This window comes from Dendrobates tinctorius, unplaced genomic scaffold (assembly GCF_039654945.1).
Source record: "Dendrobates tinctorius isolate UK_male_01 unplaced genomic scaffold, ASM3965494v1 ptg000093l, whole genome shotgun sequence".
In the NCBI taxonomy this organism is placed as follows: Eukaryota; Metazoa; Chordata; class Amphibia; order Anura; family Dendrobatidae; genus Dendrobates; species Dendrobates tinctorius.
The window spans coordinates 17,780,566-17,807,862 of NW_027361761.1; the positions used below are offsets into that span (position 1 = coordinate 17,780,566).

A 27,297-nucleotide genomic window follows, 5' to 3' on the forward strand; every position below is an offset into this window, starting at 1 on the left:
TTCAAAATATATGTCTCAGGAGGCAGGCTCAGACGGTTTTAGGCCCAGTATGGATTGCACGTGATTGCACAAAGGTTAGAAAGGGTACCGTATCCCCAGATAACATGTATGGATAGCGTACACATTCAAAATATATGTCTCAGGAGGCAGGCTCAGACGGTGTTAGGCCCAGTATGGATTGCATGTGATTGCACAAAGGTTAGAAAGGGTACCGTTTCCCCGGATAACATGTATGGATAGCGTACACATTCAAAATATATGTCTCAGGAGGCAGGCTCAGACGGTGTTAGGCCCAGTATGGATTGCACGTGATTGCACAAAGGTTAGAAAGGGTACCGTTTCCCCGGATAACATGTATGGATAGCGTACACATTCAAAATATATGTCTCAGGAGGCAGGCTCAGACGGTGTCAGGCACAGTATGGATTTGACGGCCCAGATTACACAGCGGAGGAGCAGGGAGAGGTAAAGATTGCAAATGCTGGGGCCCTGCCCAAGCAAGGGGGGCCCACTCGTGGGCGTCGGTACTGGCACTGGGCCCCTCATAGTACAGCGGTGTGTCTGACGGCGGGTATGCACCACCACCGTCAGAGACACTTGATTGCACTATGAGGGACCCTGTGCCAGTGCCCGCGCCCAAGAGTCGGCCTACCCACCTGTCCAGGGCAACGGCACTCGCACAGTGTCGTGCGCTAGGTGGTGACCCCGGCCATGGGGGGGGAGGCAGCACAGTTAGGGAGTTTTAGAAAGTGGCATATGTTGATGTTGGACATTCAGCTGATGTAAAAGGCGAAATAGGTCAAGTCCCAGGAAGAGGTGGACCAAAGCAAGCCATTTTTCTGTCACCCTATGTGTCATCAGGGGAAGGTGGGACAAAATCCTTGGAAACCCATGCATGGTTCATTTTAATGAAGGTTAGATCATCCACATTTTTGGTTGACATATGGGTCCTTTTTTCTGTCTGGATTGATCCAGCTGCACTGAAGACTCTTTCCGATAGCACACTTGCAGCTGGGCAAGCGAGCTCCTGTAAGGCATATTGGGCCAATTCAGGCCAGGTGTCCAGTTTAGCGGCCCAATAGTCAAAGGGGAATGACCTGTGTGGGAGAACATCGATATGGGAGGAAAAGTAGTTTGTAACCATAGTTGACAACTGCTGTCTCCTGTCACTTTCCATCGATGCAGTATTACCAGTTGTGTGAGCGGTATTTGAAAAATCAGTCCACAACATTGTCATGAAACCCCTGTCTCCAACGCCACTTCTGCTGTGTGCACCACGAACACCTCTGCCAAGCTGCCCCCGGCCGGTACGGCTCGTGTGAGAACCATCACCGCTGCTGTGTGCTGGGAATGCCTCAAGCAACCGATTTACCAGAGTTGCTTGTTTATTAGCCAATATTAGGACAAGGTTCTCCTGTGGCATGATGTTTTGTAGTTTGCCTTTATAGTGTGGATCCAGGATGCTGGCCAACCAGTAGTCGTCATCGTTCATCATTTTGGCAATGCGGGGGTCCCTTTTTAGGATCTGCAAGGCATAATCTGACATGTGGGCCAATGTTCCTGGTGTCAATGATGCACTGCGAGTGCTGGGTGGAGGAGCACTTTCTGGCAAATCCACATCCCTCCAGTCACGCACAAACCCTGTACCAGACCTTGCCACGCCAACATTTTCACTTGCCCCACGAGATGCATCCTCCTCCCCTAAGTAATCATCCCCATCATCATCCTCCTCCTCCTCTTCTTCCTCCACCTCGTCCAGGAGAGGTCCCTGAGCAGACAATGGCTGAATGTCATCAAGGATTCCCTCCTCCTCTTCCTCCTCATCAACATTGGCTGCAGACGCCTGCTCCTTAAGGTGCGTCAAAGTTTGCATGAGCAGACGCATAAGTGGGATGCTCATGCTTAGGATGGCGTCGTCTGCGCTTACCAGCCGTGTGCATTCCTCAAAACACTGAAGGACTTTACAGAGGTCTTTCAGCTTCGACCACTGCACACCTGTCAACTCCATGTCTGCTCTCAAAGTGCCTGGCCGTGTATCCTCCCACAAATGCATTATGGCCTGCCTCTGCTCGCACAGCCGCTCCACCATGTGCAGGGTGGAGTTCCACCTTGTTGCAATGTCGATAATGAGGCGGTGGTTGGGAAGGTGGAGCATTCGCTGCAGCTTCTGCATACGAACGGAGTGTACAGGCGACCGGCGGATGTGCGCGCACAGTCTTCACACCTTCTGGAGCAGGGCTGTTAACTCCGGATAATTTTTGAGGAAGCACTGCACCACCAGGTTCAAGGTGTGAGCCAAGCAAGGTATGTGGCTGAGTTTTGAAAGGGCTATGGCTGCCACAAAATTACGGCCGTTATCACTAACTACCTTGCCTGCCTCAAGATGTACACTGCCCAGCCATGACTCAGTTTGTCGCTTCAAGTACTCGGCCAGCACCTCGGCGGTGTGTCTGTTGCCCAAACACATCATCTGCAACCCAGCCTGCTGACGCTTTCCACTAGCTGCTCGATAGGGGGACACATCGTGTGCAACAGTGGCAGCTGCAGATGGAGTGCTCGTACGACTGCGCTCTGTGGACGAGCTTTCGCTTCTGGAGGAGGAGGAGGAGGAGGAGGGTCGAACGCCTACAGCCAACTGTTTCCTATACCGTGGGCTAGGCAGCACTGTCCCACCACCGCTGTCCCCTGTGGACCCTGCATCCACCACATTAACCCAGTGCGCAGTGATGGACACGTAACGGCCCTGGCCATGCCGACTGGACCATGCATCAGTTGTGAGGTGCACCTTTCCGCTCACTGACTGCTTGAGTGCATGGACAATGCGGTCTTTCACATGATGGTGGAGGGCTGGGATGGCTTTGCGAGAGTAGAAGTGGCGACTGGGTAGGTCATAGCGTGGTACTGCATAGGCCATGAGTTCGCGGAAAGCTGTGCTTTCCACCAACCGAAAGGGCATCATCTCAAACGAGATTAGTTTGACAATGTGGGCGTTCAAACCCAGTGTACGCGGATGAGAGACTGAGTACTTTCTTGACCTACTCATAGTGTCTGGGAGGGTGAGCTGGACTTGAGAGCTGCATATGGTGGAAGTAGCGGTGGACAGGGCGGACTGAGAGAGGGTTGATGATGGTGATGGAGTTGGTGTTCTTTCTGATGGCCTAGAATCAGTCTTTCGTTGATATAACAGTGGGATTCCCTGACTGCTGTGGCCTTGCAACGACACCTCAACATTTGCTGCTGTGCTAACCGGTGGGCTTACAGTGGGGGAAACAATGTAGTGTTGCTGACTACCTTCGTTGTGATCAGTTGCACATGTGGCACTTGAGGTTTAGTGTTGTGTCCACGCTTGCAAGTGCATGCTGGTTAAATGTCTAAGCATGCAACTGGTATTCAAATTTTTCAGATTTTTCCCTCGGCTAAAGGTCTTTGCGCACTTCTTACAGATAACCTTGGCCTGATCATGAGGATTTTGTTCAAAAAAGTGCCACACTGCACTCTTCCTACTTTGGCAGACATTTTGCGGCCTAGCACGCTGTGATCTTTTGACCCTCTGGACAAGCTGTCCAGCAACTCTTTTGATGTTTGGAACCTGTCTTTGGAGTGCTACGGGCCTGCCAGATAACAGCTGTTGCGATGTCGATGTCTGCTGTGGATGCTCCTCATCTGAGCTATTGGAAGCAGCACCCTCTTCCCCCAATGGATGCCAATCTGGGTCAACAACTGGGTCATCCATCACCTCCTCTTCTATGTCATGTGCACCTTCCTCTGTGTCACCGAGTATGGTGGTATAGTGTGCGGGAAGGGGCACCTGAGTCTCATCAGGGTCAGAATCTGGCTCTGTACACTGCGAGGACAATGTAGTGCTCTGAGTGAATGTACCAGCAGAATCATCCATCAGCGGCTGTGCATCAGTGCACTCCATGTCAGATTCATCTTGGCCTGGGTAATTCACCATTTGACTTGATAATCCAGGCATGGTATGTGAAAACAGCTCCATGGAGTAATCAGTAGTATGGCGTGCGTCATCCTTCAATCTTGGTTGGGGTGAAGGACACAAGGAAAGGTGTGGTTCATGAACATGAGCCTCCAATGACGACTCAGTGCTTTTACTTTTTAAAACTGAAGAAGAGGAGGCGATAGAGCTGGAGGCTGAGTCAGCAATGTAAGACAAAACTTTTTCCTGATGCTCTGGCTTTAAAAGCGGTTTGCCAACTCCTAGAAAACTAAGCGTTCGAGGCCTTATGTAGCCAGACGATGACGCAGGCTCAACACCTCCTGCATTCGGTCCTATTTTGCTCTTGCCACTACCATCAGATCCACCACCAACACCATCATTACCAGCTGCCAACCCCTGCCCAATTCCACGGCCTCTTCCACCAGCCTTCCTCATTTTTGGTAGAAATGTAGACAAAATCCAACAAACTATATAGTAATGTAAAACAAGGTACAAGGTGTCTATAGGACAGGGGAGATTTTGAATTTCTGCAGACACTTGTGGACACTGGACACTTTTGGATTGTGTGAGGCCCTATGAATATCTGAGCGCTATGTGACAGGCTCGATGGCACAGCTGTGACCAAAGTGACTACAGGATAAGGGAGATTTTGAATCTCTGCACACACTTTTGGACACTGGACACTTTTGGATTGTGTGAGGCCCAATGAATATCTGAGCGCTATGTGACAGGCTCGATGGCACAGCTGTGACCAAAGTGACGAGAGGATAAGGGAGATTTTGAATCTCTGCACACACTTTTGGACACTGGACACTTGTGGATTGTGTGAGGCCCAATGAATATCTGAGCGCTATGTGACAGGCTCGATGGCACAGCTGTGACCAAAGTGACTACAGGATAAGGGAGATTTTGAATCTCTGCACACACTTTTGGACACTGGACACTTGTGGATTGTGTGAGGCCCAATGAATATCTGAGCGCTATGTGACAGGCTCGATGGCACAGCTGTGACCAAAGTGACGAGAGGATAAGGGAGATTTTGAATCTCTGCACACACTTTTGGACAATGGACACTTTTGGATTGTGTGAGGCCCAATAAATATCTGAGCGCTATGTGACAGGCTCGATGGCACAGCTGTGACCAAAGTGACGAGAGGATAAGGGAGATTTTGAATCTCTGCACACTTTTGGACACTGGCCACTTTTGGATTGTGTGAGGCCCAATGAATATCTGAGCGCTATGTGACAGGCTCGATGGCACAGCTGTGACCAAAGTGACGAGAGGATAAGGGAGATTTTGAATCTCTGCACACACTTTTGGACACTGGACACTTGTGGATTGTGTGATGCCCAATGAATATCTGAGCGCTATGTGACAGGCTCGATGGCACAGCTGTGACCAAAGTGACGAGAGGATAAGGGAGATTTTGAATCTCTGCACACACTTTTGGACACTGGACACTTGTGGATTGTGTGAGGCCCAATGAATATCTGAGCGCTATGTGACAGGCTCGATGGCACAGCTGTGACCAAAGTGACGAGAGGATAAGGGAGATTTTGAATCTCTGCACACACTTTTGGACACTGGACACTTGTGGATTGTGTGAGGCCCAATGAATATCTGAGCGCTATGTGACAGGCTCGATGGCACAGCTGTGACCAAAGTGACTACAGGATAAGGGAGATTTTGAATCTCTGCACACACTTTTGGACACTGGACACTTGTGGATTGTGTGAGGCCCAATGAATATCTGAGCGCTATGTGACAGGCTCGATGGCACAGCTGTGACCAAAGTGACGAGAGGATAAGGGAGATTTTGAATCTCTGCACACACTTTTGGACAATGGACACTTTTGGATTGTGTGAGGCCCAATAAATATCTGAGCGCTATGTGACAGGCTCGATGGCACAGCTGTGACCAAAGTGACGAGAGGATAAGGGAGATTTTGAATCTCTGCACACTTTTGGACACTGGACACTTGTGGATTGTGTGAGGCCCAATGAATATCTGAGCGCTATGTGACAGGCTCGATGGCACAGCTGTGACCAAAGTGACGAGAGGATAAGGGAGATTTTGAATCTCTGCACACACTTTTGGACACTGGACACTTGTGGATTTTGTGAGGCCCAATGAATATCTGAGCGCTATTTGACAGGCTCGATGGCACAGCTGTGACCAAAGTGACGAGAGGATAAGGGAGATTTTGAATCTCTGCACACACTTTTGGACACTGGACACTTGTGGATTGTGTGAGGCCCAATGAATATCTGAGCGCTATGTGACAGGCTCGATGGCACAGTTGTGACCAAAGTGACTACAGGATAAGGGAGATTTTGAATCTCTGCACACACTTTTGGACACTGGACACTTTTGGATTGTGTGAGGCCCAATGAATATCTGAGCGCTATGTGACAGGCTCGATGGCACAGCTGTGACCAAAGTGACTACAGGATAAGGGAGATTGGATTGCTTTTAAAAAAGCAGTTTGCGGAGCAGTGGGTAAACAGTAATGCCAGCCTGTCAGGAAGCCTTAAAAGGCAGCCCAACAACCAACACCACTGATACACCACAATATAGCCTCCCCTTGCACTGCACACACAGTGACTTGTGTGTTGTGCAGGCCAAATTGCTAGCAGCAGAAGCAGTTTTTTTTTCTTCTCAGCAGCACAAAAAAAAAAATTGGGATTGCTTTTAAAAAAGCAGTTTGCAGAGCAGTGGGTAAACAGCAATGCCAGCCTGTCAGGAAGCCTTAAAAGGCAGCCCAACAACCAACACCACTGATACACCACAATATAGCCTCCCCTTGCACTGCACACACAGTGACTTGTGTGTTGTGCAGGCCAAATCGCTTTCAGCAGAAGCAGTTTTTTTGTCTTCTTCCCTGCCTAACGCTCTCCCTACAGAATCAGCAGCAACCTCTCCCTATACTGAGATCGGCAGAAGTAAGATGGCGGTCGGCGTGCACGCCCTTTTATACCCCCTGTGACGCCCACCAAAGCAAGCCAATCACTTGCATGCCCTTCTGAAAGATGGTGGTGACCCCTGCCTATGTCATCACGTTGCCCACAGTGTCCGTGGATCCTGATTGGCTGTAAAAGAGCGCAAAACAAACTTTTGAAACGCGACTTTGGCGCGTAAGTCGCCGACCTCATGGCCGACCTCATCCTAGGGTCGGGTTTCGTTTCATGAAACCCGACTTTGACAAAAGTCGGCGACTTTTGAAATTTTTCGACCCGTTTCGCTCAACTCTACCCATCACTTATCTTGCATCCCATAGTCCAGTGCCCATATACCATCACACATCCTCCATCCCATAGTCATGTGCCCTTATACCCATCACACATCCTCCATCCCATAGTCCCGTGCCCTTATACCCATCATACATATCATACATATCATCCTTCCCATAGTCCCTTGTCCATATACCCATCACACATCCTCCATCCCATAGTCCTGAGTTGGGCGGCGCTGAGCAGGGAGTTCCTGGAGATTTGCTGTCATGTAACCTGGCAGTGCGGCTCTGTGTGCCAGCGCTGATGATGCGATTTTCTACATCGGTAACAATAGAGCGCGGCAGTAATAGAGGAGGGGGTGATTCATTTCTGTCATGTGCTCTCTGCTCCTTTCTGGGGGGCAGACAATGGCTTGGAGCTTATGCTCCCAGGGATGCTAGATTTCTCCCACCCGGTCAGTGTCTGCTGAGGTGTTGTGGAGTGGGAAAACTGTTGCTCATATCAACCAATCACAGCTCAGCTTTCATCTTTTAAACAGCTCTGGTGAAATTAAATATGCTTAGTGATTGGTTGCTATGTGCAACACAGGCAAATGTAACCTGGTGTGGTCAAGAAGATGTGCCTATGAAATATATATATTAGATATTTATTCTATATATATTAGATATTGTACGGGGCTTTGCGTATGGAGTGAGTGTGGCTATGTTGAGTGGGTCGGGCTATGCTGAGTGGGCATGGCTTGACACACACACACTTACATACATACATACATACATACACTCATTTTTATATACATATAGATTTTGAATTTCAACTCGTTACATTGTCGCATATAACCTTTTCCCCTACTCTGATATTTTAAAATTTACCCAAATAAAAATGATTGAAACAAAAATAACTTCTGGTTTAGGTAAAATTACAATCTCAAAATTTCTCTACAGAAGAATATATGGAAAGAATTATTACTACAGGGGGGAAATTAAGGTTACGTAACCTGTAATTTCATAACAACCACGATGATATTAAATGCCAAAGTGGAAATCTGGCTGAAATGTTATCTATTTTATGGATCAAAGTTCTCACCAAATCTTTTTTTACATATGGTTTTATGTATTTGTGTTGGAAATAGAAAAGGTCCAAAGTGAGATCGATAAAGTTATTGGATCGAATGCGCCCCAGGTCATTCATCGTAGAGAGATGCCGTATACTGATGCCGTTATCCATGAGATTCAGCGATTTGGAAATATTGTTCCATTCAATGTGCCCCACGCTCCTATTCAGGATGTAAAGTTCAGAGGATATCTCCTTCCCAAAGTAAGTAAAAAAAAAACAAATATTCAACCTTCTTTTTTTGGTAACACCAAATTTAAAGTGGTTTCCACTATGTATTTTTGCTTTGACATAGATAATCACTTAGTAGCCTTCGGCCAGTTTCCCCAGTCTCCGCGCTTCCTCTTCCAGTCGGGGATGTCATGTTATGCTTCCACCAGTATGGACGGAGTATTTTGCGAAGCAATCAGACAGAAAAGGAAGGAGGAGATTTGGGGCATGGTCAGTGGTGCAGACAATGACTGAGGTCCAAGAGATGATGTTTTGTTTTCTGATTTTGAAACCACCATGTGCCCATTTTTTATATAGCGATAAGTATTGGATAACCCCTTATGGACAGGTATTTTCCATCCATTTCCCAAATGTTCTCCAATATTCTGATTTCAGTGCCTATAGACCCATTGTTCTCATCTGAGCTCTCTACTTATCCAATCAAAGAGGCTTTGGAAGCCATCAACATGCATTCTTTACAGGAATTAAGTAAAATTCCTTACGTGATTTGTAAGGTTTTATAATTTTCCATGCTAAACAAAATATTATTATTTTTGTTTTATTACATTTTAAGTACTCTGTAATGGTAATACCAAATATATATTGGATTTGTTGCTCTTTGTTCTATTACTTTTCCATAATAAAATATCTTGTTAGAAAAATATACTACTCAAAAAAATAAAGGGAATACTATTCCATTTGCAACAGGCTGTTTGTGTTCCCTTTATTTTTTTTGAGCAGTATATATAGATATATATATTTTTTGTGCTACCGCATTCTAAGGCCCATAACTTTGTCATTTTTCTTTTGACATTGATGTGGGTGGGGAAAAAAGTTCTATTGGCATTTACTGTTTTCAACACAAACCGACCCTCATTTTTTTTGCTTTATGTTATTATTAGGCCAAGTGCTGTGTGGTTTAGATTATACTTTACAGTCAAACTTTGGTTGGATGAGTTCCCTATATGCAATTTTTCTTGCTTACAATTTGTGAACATTAAAATATTTTATACAATGAAAATAAAACATTTATTTTTTATTTATTTATTTTTTTACTAAACTTTATTCAATTGCAGTACCAGCCTTAAAGGGAATCTGTCAGCAGGTTTTTGCTATGTAATCTGATGACAGTATGAAATAGGGGTAAAAACACAGATTTCAATGATGTGTGACCAGTGTGCTGTTGTTTACTTACTGTGAAGCTTTTATCACCAGGACATCATTGCTGTGATTAGATGAGCTGGTAGTGTAAGCACTGGTCTGACGCTGCCCCCTCCTGTGATAAGCTCACATTCAATATACAATGTAAATACTGAGTATGGTGGGGGTGGGGTTAGCTTTCTTAGCTCTGCTTCTTACTTAACTCTGATTGTGTCAGAACCTCTGCATCTAGTAAACTAAGTGATACATATTTGGATTTAAGGTCTCTTTGCCTACAATATGCTTCTCTCAGATGAGGTAGAAAAAACTTGTTGGAAAATTCCCTTTAAATAAATAAAGACTAAGGAGGGAGGTTCCCAATTAAATATAACTTATGCAAATGTTGAAACTTTCAGGGAATACAGGTGATCCCACTGCTGACCTCCGTACTTTATGATAAGGATCACTTTGTAAAAGCCGACGAGTTCTACCCAGAACACTTTCTGGATTCCAGTGGAAATTTTGTAAGGAATGAAGCGTTCATACCTTTCTCAGCCGGTGAGTTATTCTTTTAGCACGTTGGAGGAGAGATGAGAGCAAATAAGAACATTTCTCCGTCATCACATTCACTAAATTAATAGAAATGTTTTTTAAATCTTCTCCCTATGAGGCAGTGTCCTGAGCGTACAGTTATGATTTATGTGGGTTATACTTTGGAAAAATGTGAGAATCCTTTTGGGGAATCTGTGTGAGACGAGGAAGGTTGTGCCTCCATATTTAAATGTTGACACTTCTCAGATTGAAATTGGCAACTTACAAGTTTATTTTAACAGCCTATTTTTAAATCATATAGTATATTATGCTTTTGTCCATGGAACAATAAACTTTTCCACATATTTCTTTGCTGTAGGTAAGAGAAGTTGCGCTGGTGAAAACTTGGCTAAAATGGAGCTGTTCATGTTCTTCACGAGACTGCTGCAAGTCTTCACGTTTAAGCCTCCTCCTGGAGCTACACTAGACCTGACTCCAGGGATTGGATACCTATCCGGTCCAATTCCCTATAAGATATGTGCTATACCTCGTGTGTGAACACGTTGTCACCTACATTGGAAAACCTTGAAATTGTTCTACTGTGAAAACAAGTTATCATCTATCCACAGATTAAGTGATTATTTAAGAATTGGTGTCTCCAGCTACTGGCAACCACATCCCTTAGCAGAACGGGGCACTGAAGCTAAAGTAATTGTTGTAATTAAGAAATAAGGAACATCATTGATAAAATTTTAAAGATCTGTTAAAAAATTGTATTTTAATGCACTTATAGCCACCTGATGAGGAACAGATGAGTATAAACTTTCTACATCACACCCAAACTATGAATCTTGAGAGGAACATTTCAGGTCATTAAAAATATGCAAAATGTCACCCGTGTCCTTAATGAAGCCTGTGCAAGAGGCTACAGGAGAGAATCGAGCCACTCTCCCAGTCTCTCACCAAGTGACTCAATACCAGATGAGAATTTATTAATTGGTGGGAACCACACCCAACAGCAGAACAGGGCACTTCTATCCTCGTTACAATGGCTATGTAATGTGTATACACGACCACCTCTCCATGTACTCCCTATTGGGCTGACGAGAGCTGCTCTTGGCCCCATAGAGAATGAATAGAGCAGTAGTCTGGACAGCGACCTGATGCTTCATATTGTAACATCTTTAGTGAGCATTATTTTTTCTTTTCTTATACCCTTCTCAGCCCTTTTAAGCCTGGTGTGATGGCCGCCACTTTCCTAGATTCACACAAATCAAATTGAGAGAAATTCATGGCAAATTCATCTCTACCACACTCCACCCTTTTTTAGTATACAGTACATTTCAGTAATGATTTTAACTATCGTTTTACATATTTTTATCTGATGCTTGTGAATTATCATAATTTTTCTAACATACAAGATTCTTACTGCTGCGCAGACGCCTTCTGTCAGTGATTTTATTGAAACAAATTGTAGTTCACATTTTAACATTTTTAATATGTGTGTTGTCTCATTTTGTATATTTACAGGACTGAAATTATTCAATTTTAACAATAAAGGTCATTTTTATGGGCAGTTTTTTGGTTATTAATTTTCGATTGTATTCTCGCTTTTTTGTCTAAATCGCTATATAAAAATTGCTTTAAACTTGATTTTTACAAAACCCACAGTCGTCAAAATGCAGTTTTTTTGCAGTTCGCTTCACTGAAGATTCAGAAAAATGGCAGCTGCTGGCCACTGTTTTTCTGAACCATAAAGGGAAATGAAAAGGTTATAAAAATGTCACATCTTATGATCCGCCGCCGCTTGCATTGGAATCTTCGGGCCTCTCAGGCTGTGCTGGTCTTGGTGTCCGGGATGGATCTGCACATGCAAGCAGAAATGCCACGCTGCACGTCATTATGTCATGACACTATGTCGCTCCCGTGTGCATGTGCAGTGTCTTCCTTGGTGTAATAACAGTAAGAAGTTTGGCACAGTGTGAGAGGTCAAAAGGATCCAATGGAAGTGTTTGGGAATCAGAAGATGTGAAGAGATCCAAACTAGTGACAGTGAGGAACACAGAGGCCATAAAGGTGAGCGTAGCATGAGTATAAGTATTTATTTTAATTTTTACATTTTACCTGTTTTATTCTCTTGGTTCTTTAGAGACCCAAGAACATAAGAAGGTACATTATGTTTGCAAATGGAGTGTCTGTTATATCTGGGTATCAGATCACTCGGAATTAATAGGTATTACATTAAAAAACATGCAACTGACCCTGCTGGGTACTTTACAGTCTAGACTGGCACCAAACATCAATAGAATGTCAGAACATCCAAATGAAACTATCACCAGCAGAAAAGGCCAGCAGGGGGCAGAATATAAAGCTACTCCAAAAACTAAAGAGATCGAATTCAGAAACAAGACAGTACGAGGGGCCACTGGACGCAAAGAGATCCCCTATCACTGACAGAACTTCCTCACTAGGAGACCCGCATGCACATTTTTTGTGTCAAGCTACACAATATCCTTCAGACTAAAACTTTTCCATTCAACGTGATGCTGCTATCGATGTCTGAAACATCTGGAACCCAACACTGACTCCCCCTTATACCTGTTGTTCTTTGTATCAGGGAGATATGTCACAGTGACATTAACATCGGGTTGTGTTACGATACTGGAGAAGCACTGCTGGAATCTAGTGGCCGGAGGAGCACGGCAAAGAACAGCAAGTGGTAATAGCAGTCCTTGGACATAGCAAAGGAGTTGTAGGAAACAATCCAGAGATTAATGAGAACAGTCGGGATGAGAAAGTTCAGGAGCTGGAGACTGGAAATAGACTAACAGCTAGACCTAATGTCAGGAACACCGCACTGAACTTTCTCACTGAGCCAGTGCGCGTGTCCTGAGTAAAGCGAACTGTGCTCAAAGATACCTGTGGAGCGGGCAGCAGCTGAGTAGGTGCGTACTTCAGAACAGCAGGACCTGAAGCACGTGACTGCTGGGGGCGTGGCCTAAACTCCAGAGAGCTAGGAGCTGCAAAAGAACTCCTAGCAGGGTAACTGCGAGACAAAGTTACCAAGGGGCATAGACAGGGAGGATTGTCAGGACGTAGCCAATGAGTAGTGTTGAGCATTCCGATACCGCAAGTATCGGGTATCGGCCAGTATTCGAGGTATCGGAATTCCGATATTGAGTTCCGATACTTTTAGGATATCGAATACTGGAATCGGAAGTTCCCATAATGCTATGAGCCAGTTTGATTTGATTCAGCCAATGACAATCCTCAGAAGTGTGGGCACATCCTGTTAGGCATGTAGGCATGTTAACTAATGGCATGGCTGTGATTGGCTGCTGAAATTATGTCATGATGCACTATAAAAGCTGCTGCCGCCGCCATTTAGGGTTCACTCTGCTGTGAATTTAGTTAGGGACAGGCTGCTGTTCAAGACTGTGAGGGACAGTTAGAGATAGCGATTTTCCAAATAATATTGTGCTTTACTCAGGCTACATTATCAATCACTGTAGCTTTCTTTTGCCTTGCAGCAGTGTTCACAGCTGTCTGCAAGGTCTGTTTGAGTGCAGCTCACGCTGTAGTGTGTCCTGCAGGCACGTCTGCTTGTAGGCCGCTCAGCGTGTCACTGCCTCATACATATTTTTCTTTTATTGCTGCTCATTTTTAATTCTCCTATTAGTGTGCATCCATCCGCATCCATATACGTTGGTTGCAAACACTATAGGAGTAGACAGCGGAGCCTTTCTGCAGCCTTTCAGTGCTAGTGCCCAGTTATCTGCACTGTTCACGACTGAGAGGTCTCTGTGTGAGTACAGCTCACGCTGTAGTGTGTCCTGCAGCCACGTCTGGTTGTAGGCCGCTCAGCGTGCGACACTGCCTCATACATATTTTTCTTTTATTGCAGCTCATTTTTCATTAATTCTCCTATTAGTGTGCATCCATCTGTATATATGTACATTGGTTGGTTGCAAACACTATATAGGAGTAGATAGAGGAGCCTTTTTGCTGGCTTGTGCCCTGCAACTGCAACCAGATTAGTATTACCCTATTATTTGGAGCCTCATCTTTTGCATTGTAGGTTACCTTCCTGCATTGTAATAGCTCCAAAAAGTTTGTGATACTATCGCTTTCAAATCTTTTGTCACATCCTTTTTGTTTTTTTGAAAAAGCAAAACAAAATAAAGTTCACCAAACACTCCACTTGACAGTTGTGTAGGCCACATTAGCTCATATTAAAGTGTAGTCCACACACTTTATAAAATTAGTGTTTCTTATACCTGTTAGCAGAAGTTCAGGAATAAGCACACTAAGCCCCCCTTTGTACTTTTCTGCCTATCTTTATCCGACTACCAAGTTGAAGAAGGCAGGGAGTAAGGCACGTGGTCGTGGGCGTGGAGTAGCAGCAGGGAGAGGATGTGGGGATTCAGCAGGGAGAGGATGTGGGGATTCTGTGCCTGCTGCGGGCACCAGTGACTCAGCATCTCCCAGTTTTACCAGGCAACAGTCCTTTATACGCAGCTTTGTAGGACCTCGCCGTACCCCACTGCTGCAGGAGGAACAAATTGAAGCTGTTGTCGGATGGATGGCAGCTAACGCATCGACTTCAATGACTTCCACATCCTCTCAGGGCCAGAGCACTGAAGAGCAACCATCTGTCTCTTCACCACCTGACAAATTGCCCTGGCAGTTAGAGAGCCCTGTACAGGAGCCATCACAGTCTCTACTTCTGTTCTCTGAATCTGTTGGCTTGGAAAGAGGGGGCCAGCGAAGCAGCATTCAAGAATGTGAAGAAGAGAGAGTAGGCAGTGATGCGCAACTGCTTTGTCCCTCTGAATCTGAAGAGGCGGGTGGGCCAGTGCCTATGGTCAGCACACCTCAGTACGCATCAGATGATGATGAGACTCAGGTGCCACTTTCTGGTGCGTACGGTGCTGGCGAGACTACCCAGGAGAAGCAGGTGTTTGAAGAGGGGAGTGTTGTGAGTTCATTTTCCCCTTCATCACTGAGGCCCGGGGAACTCCCTCTTCTGGTAAGGAAAGGTAGTGAGCCTGATTATCAGACACCTGAGACTAATGATGATGACTGGCTGAGTGGAGTCACAGACTGGATATAAGGCTGCCTCGCCCATTCTGCCCTGCGGGTGATTTCTCTGTGGACTCCTAGGACACCAGTCTGATTCCTGCTCTCCTAAAGCTAAGTTTTTTGCTTTTCAGGTCCTTTCCCAATAATACTCCCCGACTGAAGAAAGAATCAGTGAATTCCGCAACGCGTAGGTTTGCCATTGCTTTCTGGCCCCATCAGCGCCCCATAGGGCTTTCTTGCCTGTCACGTGATCTATCACGTGACTGTGACGTCACGCAAGGTCCTTCAGCTTTTTTGGACCTTGCAGGCCTGCTTTTGCAAGCGGCGGCTGGTACTCTTACAGCCTGCCGATATACACCTCCAGCTGCGCGCCAGTCACTGGCCGGGACGGCGGCATGCTAGGAGGTAGCACCCTTTAGCTCCAGTAAGTTTTTATATACCTGTGTCGGGGAGTATTATTGGGAAAGGACCTGGAAATCCACCCTGCATTCTGAAGACCTTTTTCCCTGCCTCGCCAGTTTTTAGCTTCAGTAAAGGTAATAGATTTCTTCATAAGATATCTTTATTTAACCAAGACACATTTAATTAGCGCAAGTTTCTATCAGGTTTATTTATTATTAGTATTTTATGGAGACAACTTGAGTGGTGTGTTGTCTTATTACTTGCTGCTTTGTGTTCTGTGGGTGTACGCTTGAGCGCCATTGGTATACACATATATTTAAAGTTTTTTGCTTTGCCTGTTGCATTTGTGTTTAGTTTTTGTTTTCCTTTCTTTTCTGGATTCTGCCATTCCCTGCTGGGGTGAGCTGAATCTCCTTTTGCCTTTAGCTCTGTCTTCAGTATATGCCTGAGTACTGACATAGCTTTTAGAAGCCGAGCGTCTTCAGGGCATTTTTCACTGTCAGTCTGTTGGCTCTTATTTTCATAGGGTTTTTCACGGATTGCAGACAGCAGCCTTCCTGTCCTTTTCTATATAGTTAGTTTGGGCCCCGTCTTTGCTCAGCCTATCTTTCTGTCTGTGTTTGTGTTTTCATCTTGCTTCACCGTCATTATTTGTGGGGGGCTGCCTATTGCTTTGGGGTCTGCTCTGGGGCAGTTTAGATTTCCCCTTTCTTTCTTTAGGCCTATTTATATCTCCGGCTGTGATCGAGGGGTCTTGGGCATCGTAGGAACCCCCCACGGCTACTGCTAGTTGTGTTGATAAGTTCAGGGGTCTGCAATCCGATAGCTGCCAACTTCTCTGGTTTTCTGGACTTAGCTAGCATTTCTGTTTTTGCCTCCTACGGTGACTCAATCATAACAGAATCACCCGCCCTACCGCAGATCCTAGGGTACTCAATAGCAGGAAAGAATTGTAAAAAAAAAAAAAAAAAAAAAAAAAAAGGTGTGTATATTTTTTCCTCTATATCTCTGAGGCCGTAGGGGGGATTTTTTTTTTCTCTCAATGGAGATAAAGCAATTGTCTGATCGTGTGGAGCAGCTCTCTGCGGAAGTGCGGGGAATTTCCGCCTACCTTGCTCATTCACATGCTGCTGAACCAAAGATTCCTACACCTGATGTATTTTTTGGGGATCGATCTAAATTTTTGAATTTCAAAAATAATTGTAAACTATTTTTTGCCTTGAAGCCCAACTCGTCAGGGAGCTCCGCGCAGCAGGTTAAAATTGTCATCTCTTTGCTGCGCGGCGATCCCCAGGATTGGGCGTTTTCTTTGAAACCAGATGATCCTATTCTGACTAATGTGAACGCATTCTTTCAAGCCTTGGGGTTGTTGTATGACGAACCTAATGCCATTGATCAGGCTGAAAAGACCCTGCTGGCATTGAACCAGGGTCAAGATTCTGCAGAATCGTACTGTCAAAAATTCCGAAAGTGAGCGGTACTTACTACCTGGAATGATAATGCCTTGGCTGCTCTCTTTCGGAGGGGTTTGTCAGAGGACGTAAAGGATACTATGGTGGGATTTCCTGTTCCCTCTGGTCTTGACGATTCTATGTCATTAGCCATTCAGGTTGATCGGCGTTTGCGCGAACGCAAAACTGCACGAGAGGTGTTGCCAACTGTTGAACAAATGTCTGAACCTATGCAATGTGATAGAGTTTTGTCCAGAGAGCAGCGTCAGGAGTTCAGAAGGCGTAATAAGTTGTGTTTTTTCTGTGGAGATGCCTCGCATATTATTTCTGTCTGTCATAAACGAGAGAAACGCTTTGCACACACGTTTTCTGTTGGTGGTGTTCAACCTAAGTTTCTTCTTGCTATTACTCTGATCTGCTCCCTGTCTACATTTTCCGCCAAGGCTTTTGTGGATTCGGGGGCAGCCCTAAATCTAATGGACTTGGATTTTGCTAAACGTTGTGGATTTCCTATGACACCTCTGCAGACGCCCATCTCTTTGAGGGGGATTGATGCTACTCCTTTGGCTAAAAATAAACCTCAGTTTTGGACCCAGGTGGTTATGTGGGTCGCCCCAAACCATCAAGAAAATTGCAGGTTTTTGGTGTTGCATAATCTGCATGATACCATTGTTCTGGGGTTTCCCTGGTTACAAATTCATAATCCAGTTTTGGATTGGAAATCTGTGTCTGTGGTGAGTTGGGGTTGTCGGTGTGCCTTTAATGAGGCTCCGGTGTTTTCCACCTCTCCTCAGTCGCATGATGTTCCTGATTATTTGGCGGACTTTTATGATGTATTCAGTGAGAATGAGTCTGCATCTCTGCCTCCTCATAGTGTCAAGGTGAAAATATATTTTCTTATATAACTTTTATACTTTTATACTGTGAAACAATAAGTTTTTCCTAATTGCTTGCTAATGCAAATGTAACTGTATTAAAGATGGCTGCCAGTGTTCACTTTCACTTAAATTCAGTGTCTAAAGAGTTAAGTTTCATTTCTCCTAAAAAAAGATAACTCAGGAATGTGAAGAAGAAGTAACCATCGGGAGACTTTTTGACGAATCAGAGAGAGACTGGACACTAGATGTATACTGCATAAACCCCGCCTAATGCACGCCTTCCCCTAACACTCAATATAGTATTGTGTATTTGTAAATAAAGCCAGTTGTTGTACTGCTCCTGACAGGTGTGGATGCGGGACATTAGCTAAGACTGAATCAGCTGCGTGTCTGAGTCATTCTTAATTGGTACCAGATGTTTTGCGCTCGCACAATGATTTGGAATGACTGGTGAATGAGGATTTATTGTCGTTTACGACCCCGACAATTTGGAGCCCAACGGGGGGCGTGGACAGTGATCCGAGGCTCCTCTGGACCCATGCCTGGATGTCTGTGGATGATACCTGTAGTGGCTGACCTCGAGGACTGATCACCCTCCAAAACACGGTAAGTGAGATCATATACACTGTATGTGTCACACTTGCTAGTGTCTCAGCCGTTATTGGTTTGTCTGTCGTCTCCTTGGGTCTGAGGGGTGACCGGTCGAGTGGTGAGACTGAGTGCGATCCTGTGCCACGCTCTGAACCAGCAACTGAGAGACGTCGCATTCTGCGCGTCCTCGTGTACACCACACCTCCTCCACCGGTCATTGTACTCCATTTAACCACCCTACCCGTGACTATTGTCTAGTAGTGAAGTGGAGTGATAAATTGAGCTAGTTGCAGATTGTGGGGCAACTTAGAGGAAGGGATAGGAGACGCAGCCTCTGTGATATTGTACCAGCTAGGTAATTAAGACGTCCCGAGAAGGGACCACCTATATTTCTGTGGAGGGCTCTCACTAGGAGACCGCCTCCCGACTGTTGGAATATCGTGGCAGGATAATCTGTTAATCACTGCTGTTCAAGGTTAGGGAAAGGAAATATTGAGCGCGAGGCTCTTTTCCTAGTACGTCGAACGTGAGGCTCCGTACTGTGGAACATCAGTGTTGATATCGCTACCAGTGGTTTTTCTGCAGAGAACCATAGTATTCTGTAAGAGTCATGCTGCGTATCTTAAAGCAGAAGAAGTCTGTGCCCCACAAGTTAGATGAGGATGCTGTGGAGGTCAAGGCAATAGTAGCGTCACGGGAAGGCAAGAAGGCAGTCAAGAATGTTGAGAGATTGTATAAGCATGTAGGATTGCCCTCGTCAGGGAGATTACAGCCGGCTATGTGGCATAATCTCATAGAGAACAAACGAGGCATGTTGAAAGATAAAGGATTGTTAGAACAAGCACAAGCTCATCTGCGAGTTGCGCGAGGCTTGAAGAATGAAGGATGGAAAGAGATTGATGGGGAAGGAGGATCAGACAATGCGGAACCTGTGTTTGGTTATAAAATGCCTTTGAACTGTGATCTTATAGATTGTAAAATGGCTGCCGTGCCACTGATGATGAAAATGCAGTCCCAACCACCGCCCTATAATGGCGACAAGACGAGCTCTCCAGAAGCGTGGGTGTGTCCTGTTTGTGGCGTGCAGAATCCAACCTGGGTGGAAACCTGCCGTGTGTGTGGGGCGGGCCGTCCTTGGGGTTCCGCCCAGACCATGGACGGAAGTGGGGCATGCCACGCCTCCACCGGCAGCCATCTTGGTGCACCCGGAATTCCTCCCCAGCCACTATGTCCGCTGGTAACACTTTCCGGCGAGTACTATCAGGGACCACCACTTCCTGAGAAACCTCCGGCACCGACCGATGCTGTTCCCACCTCTAATGTTCCTGTTTCTGTTCCGGCCTCTGGGCCTAGTCTCCCGGTGCAACCCACTGTGATATTTGTAAATACACCTGGTCAAGGTCCCTTCACTCTTGATGCCCTGACCGGCAGTACGGCTTTCCGGTCCGTAATGCGTATGAGGCGCCAAGCTATCGGAGATGATGAGGGATCAGAAGATTCTGACAATCAGGTTGCTACAATTCCCCCTGCCCCGCCACTGCTATTAGGTCCGTTCGAATCCCCCCGGCCCGGAAGGAGCCCACTACCTACCCCTCTCAACAAATCCTCTAGGTTGCCCCATGACCCTGAAATCTGGTTCCCCTGTCATTCACGCTATTACATCACACCTCAGGGCTCCCAGGTTCTTTTCTCAGTGGGGTATGGGGACATAGTTACCCACCAGGTAGGAGTCATAGTGAACCCAGCTAACTCTACCCTGTCGCATAGAGGTGGTTTGGCCCAACAGATAGCTAAAAAGGGAGGCCCAGCCATAACCCAAGAGTGTCAGGCCTACCTTACCAATTATGGCCCCTTGCATCCAGGAGATGCTATGTCCACCCAGGGAGGGAATTTGCCCTGTGATATAGTGTTACACACTGCAGGCCCTATATATGATTACAGGACACCCGAGCATTGCCGTACAATATTGCAGACCGCCTTACAGACAGTGCTTATCTTTGCAGGACGGCTAGGGAGAGATACACTTCCTCGTAGAACTTTGGCTATACCATTGATATCTTCAGGACTCTTTGGATACCCACTGGGCCCCTGTATGAAGGAACACGTTGAAGTCATCAAGAATTGTCTCCAATCAACCCCAGATCTCGATTTACAAGAAGTTAGGATCGTCTGTTACCATGAATCCGGAATAGAGGGCATCATGCCCTTGGTAGCTGACTACATGATACCACTGATGCACACAGGTATAAAGCCCCTGGATGAGGTAATACCCACAGCACCCCCAACTGCCCCGAAGGATGAGGCAGTGACACATGACGAAGAAGAAGAAGGGCTGAAGCTGAAATACAAACCCTTCACTCCGGTACAAATTGATGCTATTGTTAACAAGTTACCTGACCCGGACAAATTTCCCATGCAGTATGTAAGGAAACTGGAACAGACTAGGAGCATCTACGGGGCTACATGGTCTGATCTATCAGGCATCACCTCAATCAAAGCCTCCGAATATTTTCTCCCCACCATCATGAAGGAATTGGACCCCACTAAAGCAGGACCTCTCAACAAGTTCAAGTCTGGAAAGGAGTTTATCGCTCAACTCACAAAGTGGGCCCAGGATCGTCTCTGTGACGAAGCAGGATCAATACAGGATATACAACAAGAATCTGGTGAAGCTGTGGAGAAATACGCTGCCAGACTAACTATGCAGTTTGAAGACTTGGGTTATTCAACTCATGTGAAGACGCAGGCAGTCTTGTTGGTCCGTGCTTTTATTGATGGTCTGGAAGATCCACTGAAGGATAAGGTCATGAAGCTTCGTCCCGAATTACCTGATGGTCCCCTAAAACAGGCCCTCACTGTTGTGAAGAGTTATCAGAAAATGCTTCAAAGGGAAGAAAAAGAAGCAGAAAAGGAAGCAGAGAAGGAAGCACAGAAGGACAAAGGCAAGAAGAAACCAGCCATGTATATGGCAGAAGCCTCAGAAGTACCTGTTCTGGTGTATCAGGCTCAGGATCGGTATGGATCACCACGCTTGAGGCCGAGAGGGTCCCAGGGCCAAAACTACAGGGACAGACCAGTTCGTGATGACCAAGGGAGACCTCTGTGTTGGGAGTGTGCCAGCCCTGATCATATGAGAAGAAGTTGTCCTCGCAGGGGGCACCCTCAGAGACCTCTTCCTCCTCCACACTCATGAAGTTCAGGCCAACCGGTGCCCACTTTTCCCGCCACCTGTACTTCCTCGTCTTGTGGTACAGTGACCCTGGAAGTGGACAATCAACCTCTCAAGTTCTTAGTGGACACTGGGGCGGCCACCTCTGTTATCTCTTCATCTCAGCTGCCTCCTACAATCTCCCTGTCTTCAGATTTCCTCACATGTATTGGAGTTGAAGGTCAACAAACCTCATCACCACTCACTGTTCCCATCCCAGCTGGCCCATTCTCTGGTGTCTTTGCCAAATTTCTGGTGTCTGAAACCTGCCCCGTCAACCTTCTAGGAGCTGACCTCCTTCAAAGGCTTCACGCTACCATCATCTTCGGTGATCAAGGGATGGAATTGCAATTACAAGATCCTGCCTCACAACAAGGCACTGAAGATCGTTGTGTCCTTAAGGCTTTCCCTCTGATGATGATGACTCTGCAAATGACACCTTCCCCGGATTTGCCCAATCTACCTACCACTCTGTGGTCAACTGGACCTGAGGATGTGGGTCTGCTCAAAGTGCCTCCAGTAAAAGTCCACCTCAAACCTGGGCACCCATACCCCAGACTACCTCAGTATCCGCTTAAGGCTGCCCAAGAGCGGAGCCTTGGAGTTCAGATTACCTCCCTCTTACATTCTGGAGTGCTAATCAGATGTGTTTCACCCTGTAACACACCCCTGTTTCCAGTGAAGAAGAAGACAGCTCCTGGAGACCCTCCGAAGTACAGACTTGTACAGGACCTCAGAGCAGTCAATTCAGCCACCATCTTGGAAACTCCTGTGGTACCCAACCCAAACACCTTGCTTTCTCAAGTGCCTACTTCAGCAACACTCTTCACCGTTATTGACCTGGCTAATGCTTTCTTCAGTGTCCCGCTTCATGAAGACTCACAGTTTTTATTTGCCTTCACGTTTCAAGGATCTCAGCTGACCTGGACCAGGACACCACAGGGTGCCCAGAACTCCCCTAACCAGTTCACTCATGCTATGAAGATGACCCTGGATCTGTGGGTGTTACAGAATCTTCATGTCACGCTTCTCCAGTATGTTGATGACCTACTCCTCTGTGGAACTGAAGAGAATCTGTTTGCTGCTTCTGAGTCCTTGCTCCTTTTTCTTCATTCTGCCAACTGCAAAGTCTCAAAGGCCAAGGTCCAGTGGTGCAAAGAGAAAGTCTTCTTCCTCGGACACTGCATCTCTCAAGGCTCGAGACACCTCACCGAGGACAGAAAACATGCAATCGAGGATATCCCTTATCCAAAGACATACTCTGCTATGCAGTCTTTCTTAGGACTCATTACCTACTGCAGACAGTGGATTCCGGATGCTTCAAGACTCATGCAACCTTTGTATGATTGCCTCAAGACTGGAGGACCGGACTGGGATCATGCTGAAAATCCGTATATCTATGCTCAGCAAAAGGACTGTTTCCTGGCTCTCAAGGAAGCTGTTGTCAGCGCCCCTGCTCTGGGTCTCCCTGACTACTCTCAGCCGTTTCATCTCTTTGTTTCAGAATCTGAAGGACATGCCTCTGGTGTGCTGGCACAGAAACATGCTGATCGTTTCCGTCCTCTGGCCTACTACTCAGCCAGGCTAGACCCTGTTGCCAGAACTGCTCCTTCCTGCCTCAAGGCTGTGCATGCAGCCCATGTTCTTCTGGATAAGTCTGCTGACATAGCACTTGGTCATGACTTGGTCATTCAAGCTGGACATGATCTCTCTGCTGTCCTCCAACAAACATCTCCTAAGCATCTAACGAGCCAAAGACATCTCAGACTTCAATGCTCTCTACTTCTGCCCTCCAACATCACCTTCCAGAAATGTACTACCATCAACCCAGCCACTTTGCTTCCACATTCTAGGGGGGAGTTCCCTGACGGGTATAAGGACTTACCAGACGGGAGGTCACCTGATGACCCGCATGACTGTGTAAAAGCACTGGAACAAGAAGCCTCTGCACCACAAAATGTGGTAACTCAAGAACTTCTCAACCCTGATTTGCAACTATGGACTGATGGATCTCGATTTGCAGACTCTTATGGCAAGTTCCACACTCGATATGCGGTCACCACTGAAACAGAAGTCCTTCTGGCTGAAGCCTTGCCACCTCACCTTTCGGCTCAAGAAGCTGAACTTGTGGCCCTACAACAAGCATGTTATCTAGCAGAAGGGAAGACGGCCAATGTCTACACTGACTCAAGATACGGCTATGGAATCTGTCACGATTTTGGATTCCTGTGGAAGTCCCGAGGGTTCATTACGGCTACAGGAACCCCTGTTAAACATGCACTAAGGATTAAAGCCCTGATGAAGGCATTGGAGCTACCTGTACAAATTGCGGTGATCAAGGTCAAAGCTCACGGGAAAGTCAATTCGAAGGAGACTTGAGGAAACCATTTAGCAGATCAAGCTGCCAAAGCTGCTGCCATAAAGAATGTCTCAGCAAAGTGGGAAGAAGAAGAAACAGCACCAGAAAAACCCTGTTGGGAAGGCACTGATACACCTGTGATGCCTGTGCTTACCAGAGCACAAACAAGAGAACAGGCAACCAAAGAAGCTACCCAAGCCGAAGAAGAACGAGACTTTGAGAAGTCCGAAGCCCGAAGAAAGAAGAGGGAGTTGATAGAAGACATGGAAATGGAATACCCTGCCACCGGATCTGTCTGGAAGCCAGCCCGACCACCTGAAGAGAGATTGTGGGAAGAACAAAAGTTGACCTCTAAAGAAGAAAAGAAGCAGTGGGAAGCTGCAGGAGCCATTCATGGGAATCGTAGTTCTGCCGGACAATACCAATTTCCTAGACTCTATAAGGTGGATGGGAAACCCTGTCTACCCAAAAGAATGTATCCAGCCGTTGCAGCATGGGCTCATGGATCAACTCATCGAGGAAAGAACCAAGCTCTGGCCTGTATCAAGAAGCTCTACTGGGCCCAGGAATCTCTACCACTGTCACAGCCTACTCAAGAGCCTGCCCAGTCTGTGCCATCTGTAACCCAACAGCCACCGCCAAGGTTCCACTTCAGCATCTTGCCAAACCAGACTACCCTTGGCAGAGAATCCAGGTTGATCATATTCAGATGCCCAAGTCAGGAAAGTATGAGTACGTCCTAGTGGCTGTGGATATGTTCTCAGGATGGCCCGAAGCCTACTCAGTGACCAACATGACTGCCAAAACTACAGCTAAGAAGCTCATCACTGAAATTTCGTGCAGATTTGGAATTCCCGAAGTTGTTGAATCAGATCAAGGCCCAGCCTTCACTGCCAATGTCTACGAGGAATTGTGGCACATGTTAGGGACAGATTTGGGTCTGCACACCCCCTATCACCCCTCCAGTTCAGCCAAAGTTGAGAGAATGAACTCCACAATTAAGACCCAGTTGCTTAAAATGAGCCAGGACCACCCACTCCCATGGCCAGATTTGCTCCCCGTGGTCCTATACCATATCAGACACACCCCACAGGGAAAACACGGCCTGACTCCCTTTGAGATTCTTTTTGGTGCTCCACCTAAAATAGGAGACATTAGGCCACAAGAGTTGTCTGAGACAAATGATAAAGTTGTACAATTTGTGATTGCATTGTCTAAGGAACTGTCTAACACCCACTCTACAGTTTCTGCTTCTCTTCCAGAATCCACAGGTGACGTGGTCCATGACTTTGTGCCAGGAGACCTGGTGTATGTGAAAAAGTTTGTGCGCAGAGATTGTCTCCAGCCGAGATTTGAAGGACCCCACATGGTGATCCTGGTCACCCCCACTGCAGTAAAACTTGAAGGAAAGAGCACCTGGATTCATGCTTCACACTGTAAAAGAGACCGAACCAGTGTTTAGTCACAGTAGTGACTGAAGGGAAATGTTGCTGTTGTTTTTGACCTTGGGACTGGGGGCCATCCTCGCCCCTACCTCTTCGGCCCCTATTGTAAATAAGAATTCTGGTCCCTTTATTCTCTGGGTAAACCTGACAGCCCCGGTGAATATCTGGCGATTTGATTTCTGTGATGTAGTCAAGTGCCTTGAGACTGAACGGGTGGTAGAGGGGATCATCCAGTTCTATATGTGTGTTACCAGACAAGACAACAATAATTGTCATTATTGGACAGATGCTGCCTGGAGTACGGGGAATGATTGGGGATATAAACCTAGCGAAGCCATGTTCCCCAAGGATGGGACGGGTAGGAGTCTTCGTGAGAGAATGCATCTAACAGCCCTTCTGCAACCATTTAGGGGCTGTAAATGGGGTAGAAGCTGTCACCCCCTTCTCCTAAATCTTGAAAGCCCTCAATCTGCTGATCTGCAGACGTTCGTACTAGGAAGGCATTATAATTATGTATTTAGTGCTGGACCTTATGCGTATTTAGGCCATATACGGCTTCAGGATATTAGCTTCAGACCAACCAAGGCCCCCGTTACCAGTACACCTAAAATAGGCCCAGGTGAGCGTTTGCAAAATGTAGTTAATGAAGTGATCCCCATTCCAGGTCTCAGTTGGCAAGAGGTTTTCTCCATAGAAACACAAACAGCCCCAAGGAAAAATTTGTGGTTAGAATGGGTGAGGTACAATGTAAAAGTCCAGAATATCTCTGTAGGATGTATTGCTTGTGCTGCTGCGAATACACACCTATACACACATGCATTGCTTTTCCCTGATGACAACACCACTGCCTGTGTCATGAATTTGTTGAAAGGTTTGAAGCCCACTGATTGCCCAGATTACGTCCCACTAATTCATAAGGAACCCAAACTAAAGGTCCCAGGAGAAGTAACTGTATTAGCTGACAATTACACCTGCTATAATTCCCACGACACCACAGGTACACCAGTAGGGATCTTCGAGACAGGTTTCTGCAAAGAGAATAGTTCTCTAGATACTGACTTGTTAATCAAACATACACAATATATGTATGACATTTATTGGTTATGTGGAGATGGTAAGCTCCGTCCTAGGTTGCCAAATGCCTGGACAGGCCAATGCACCCTTGTTAAACTAGCTATGCAGTTCAAGATTCTACCCTGGGATCCAAAGATACCTGATGAACCTACCAGGAAAAGGAGAAGCCTCGATCAGCTCCATATGAGTTATGAAGAAGATCCACTAGTATATATTGATGCTATTGGAGTGCCAAGGGGGGTGCCTGACCAATTTAAAGCCCAGAACCAGATCTATGCTGGCTTTGCTTCTATAATCCCACAGGTGCAGATTAATAAAAATGTTGAATGGATCAATTACATATATTACAGTGAACAAAGGTTTGTCAATTTCAGCCAAGATGCCTTCCAAGGTATAGTTGAAGAATTGGGCCCTAACACTAGAATGACACTCCAAAATCGACTAGCCCTTGATATGATATTAGCTGAGAAAGGAGGAGTTTGTGGGATGGTGGGAGAGGAGTGTTGTACCTATATCCCTCAGAACTCTGGGGTGAATGGAAAAACCATGATAGCCCTTAAAAAGATAACTGGGTTAGCAGCAGAATTGAAAACTAATGCTGGAGTAGACACATCTTTCTTTTCCGG

At 46.2% G+C, this 27,297-nt stretch overlaps 1 protein-coding gene across 1 annotated transcript in view; it reads left to right on the top strand.

Annotated features, from left to right (window-relative positions):
* LOC141098588 (cytochrome P450 2K1-like) overlaps positions 1-11,619 on the top strand; it is a 157,414-nt gene extending 145,795 nt beyond the window's left edge. Inside the window, exons 8-10 of the mRNA XM_073586500.1 lie at positions 8,320-8,504; positions 10,067-10,208; positions 10,561-11,619. Coding sequence (XP_073442601.1) covers positions 8,320-8,504; positions 10,067-10,208; positions 10,561-10,739 — 506 coding nt within the window. The 3' untranslated portion in view covers positions 10,740-11,619. The remainder of the gene's footprint in view (positions 1-8,319; positions 8,505-10,066; positions 10,209-10,560) is intronic.
* Positions 11,620-27,297: the final 15,678 nt, after the last annotated feature.